Raw genomic sequence first — 3,088 nt, forward strand, 5'->3', positions numbered from 1 at the left:
CAACTTGGCAGGCGGAGACCTGTTGTTTCTTGCCTGCTTCTCTCCCCTCAAGATGGAGGTCGGGGGAGGGCTCTTCAACTTGGCAGGCGGAGGCCTGTTGTTTCTTGCCTGCTTCTCTCCCCTCAAGATGGAGGTCGGGGGAGGGCTCTTCAATTGGCGTGGCTGTGGGCCTTTCCGCACCCCCAGACATGCCCCCAAACAGAAAAGGCTCCAAGCAGAGTGCTGCGAAGGAGAGGAATGGGCGCTAGGCCCAGTCCCCTCCTCCACGCCTTGGGTTTCCTCAGCCTGTGGAGAGTGTGCACACTCCCCGCAGGCTGAGGAAAAGGAAGCTGGGAAGGGGAAGACTGCACTCCCTGCAGGCTGAGGAAATCCAAACGCCCAGTCCTCTCCTTCTCAGCTTAGTTTTCCTCAGCCTGCAAGGAGTGCCTGCACTCCCTTCGAGCTGAGGAAAACGAAGCTGGGAAGGAGGAAGGGAGGAGGGGAAGGGAGGCAAGGGACTTTTGTCCCCAATGGCGGTGCGGGTGCGCACGCGCCGTCATTGGAGACTGTCTGGATTATCCCACATAGTCAGTTATCCGACTATCAGCCAGCCCATTTATGTTGGATAACTGAGACTCTACTGTATACCTTATAGACATAGCCTGCATGTAATTTTATACAATATTTAATAGTTTTGTGCATGAAACAAAGTTTGTGTACACTGAACCAACCAAAAGCAAAAAGTGTCACTACTGGCCACCCATAAAAAAAAAATTATTTTTTTTTTATTTTTATTTTTTTGGATTTTCAGTTAATGGATACTCCACCTGTACTAGTACTTGAATAAAATAACACCTTTTAGCTAAATAACAACAGAATTCAGATGTATGTCCAGTGCTTGGCATGTTATTTTTTTAAAAAAGAATTAGTAAGTTTACTCATTGTTCTGATCACCCAACAGGTCATTATGTTACAATAATCCAAAACAAGATGGATTGCTTGTTACGGATTAGTTACTGCCCTTATTACTATTGTGCAATGGGGGACATTCAAGAAAGTGTTCTCTAGTTGCCCAAGCCCCATCAGACAACAAGTGAACTATTCTGCCTGGATTCCTTCTCCTTCCCCATACAGGCACACTGAAGTACAACATGTGACTGGTGTGTCACTGCACACATGGCACAAGCCTGATTTGGGCAGATAGGTAGATGTAGTGATCCACTCACTCTTTCTTGGTTCTTTATCTTATTCTTTTCCAAACAGTTGCTTTAAATTTCATGCCTCCCTCAGTTTCAGGCATACAGACAAACATCCTCCAAACTTGCTCAGTTCACACTAAACCAGCCAGTTTGCATATGTGCCTTGTGCCACTGTTTTGAGCAGCCAGCCTAGCAAGACAGGCCCCTTTCCCATGCACCCACATTGACTCTTTCTATTTGACAGTGACAACATGTCAGAAGGAAGCAAGGTGGAACAGGCATGCTGGTTTTTTTAAACATTTTCAAGTGAATCTCAAGTTGTCAAAAAATCTCATAATCTTTGCCTCCCTCCTTGGTAGTTTCTTTGCTCCTCATTAGCTGCTCCACACACATGGGGAAGCAGCAAAGACAGCTACCCACATCACCCTGAATTCTCCCATTCCCGTTGTTTATTGGGAAAGTAACCAGTAATAGAAACCTTTTATGCTACATCAAAAAGTAGTGAATTACATCTCTGGCTGTTACTGGTGAAACTAATCCTGTCCCAGCTCACTAATGCAAAAGGAAGCCGTTACCAACGTTATTTGCTTCACATAGTACTTTATTTCCAATCTCTGCTTGTATAGCATAAAAGAAAAGGTAATATTGTTTAATGGATTTATCTGTTTCCCAGTCTGCTATACTCACTGTAACTATAAAGCACTGAAAATTCAGAAAAAGAATAGCCGTCTACTAATATTGGTCAACACTAATCCTTGGCTATTCATATTATAATTTTACTTAATTTTAATGACTGAATGCTTAATTTCCAGGATTCTGGATATTCTTTATCTTCAAATCACAGCTTTCTGGCTTCTTCAAGTGCTAATATAACAGGTAGGTTCTTTGATGCTCAGTAGATGTTGTTTTGAGGTTGGATCAAGCAATTTTCTTTACATCTTTCATGGTTGAAACTATTCTTTTTGGGGCATATCTGGTTAATTCCAAGAATCATGCAGTTTTCTGTTGCTACAGGAACTCTGGTTTTAAAAATCATTTGACATTTGAAATATGGAAGAACCGTAAAAGTATAATTGCGTGGAGGTATTCTCCCCAGCAGAAAAGAATATACACTGGTTGATGGTTGAATAACTATTCCCTGTTTCCCAGATTTTCATTTGTTCCGTTGTCTCCCTTTTCACAAGGAAAATGGGAATCACAGAAATGCAGGTTGGCAGTTCTATTAAAAATAGCTTTGAACAAGAAATTGTTGTTGACTAGACAAATCAGAAGAAACTAACTCAAAAACATAACTGTATTAGTCTGGGAATCCAGTATGCAAAGGGATCTTGTAGCACGTTTGATACTAACTGAAATAAAGAAGTTAGTAGCATGAGCTTTCATAGACTTGAGCCTACTTCATGTAGGCACAACATGCATCTCAAGAAGTAGGCTCAAGTCTGTGAAAGCTCATGCTACCAACTTCTTTCTTTCAGTTACTCTCAAAGGTGTTAAAAGATCCTTTTGCATACAGAAGAAGCTAAGATATTAATAGAAATTATTGTAGTGTTTTTCAAATTTTAATAATGATTTTCTGTTTACATGGTCTGCTTATTTTAAACCTAACAATACAAACCAAAGCATGACCATACACATATGTCTGCGCACTGTTAAATATTTCAAATGGAAACTACACACAATTAGCAGTTAACATACCATTGATTCAGCAGTAAAAGTGAGCTAAACAAGCAAGGGGGATTTCCAGATTTGGAAGTAAAATCGCTTAGAGATAAATTTACTACATTCCAGTTAGAATATCTTTGGACTATAATCATAGAATCATATAAAGTATGTTGCTTACAAACACAAAATATGTCATAACACGTTGCTCTGCAACATGTGCTCTTCAGAGCACAAAATGTAGGACAAAT

The 3,088-nt window shown here is 40.6% G+C and overlaps 1 protein-coding gene across 1 annotated transcript in view; it reads left to right on the forward strand.

The window, feature by feature from the left end:
* LOC121917247 overlaps positions 1 to 3,088 on the forward strand; it is a 25,514-nt gene that overhangs the window by 14,161 nt on the left and 8,265 nt on the right. Inside the window, exon 8 of the mRNA XM_042443013.1 lies at positions 1,991 to 2,054. Coding sequence (XP_042298947.1) covers positions 1,991 to 2,054 — 64 coding nt within the window. The remainder of the gene's footprint in view (positions 1 to 1,990; positions 2,055 to 3,088) is intronic.

This window comes from Sceloporus undulatus, unplaced genomic scaffold, assembly GCF_019175285.1.
Source record: "Sceloporus undulatus isolate JIND9_A2432 ecotype Alabama unplaced genomic scaffold, SceUnd_v1.1 scaffold_13, whole genome shotgun sequence".
Lineage (NCBI taxonomy): Eukaryota > Metazoa > Chordata > Lepidosauria > Squamata > Phrynosomatidae > Sceloporus > Sceloporus undulatus.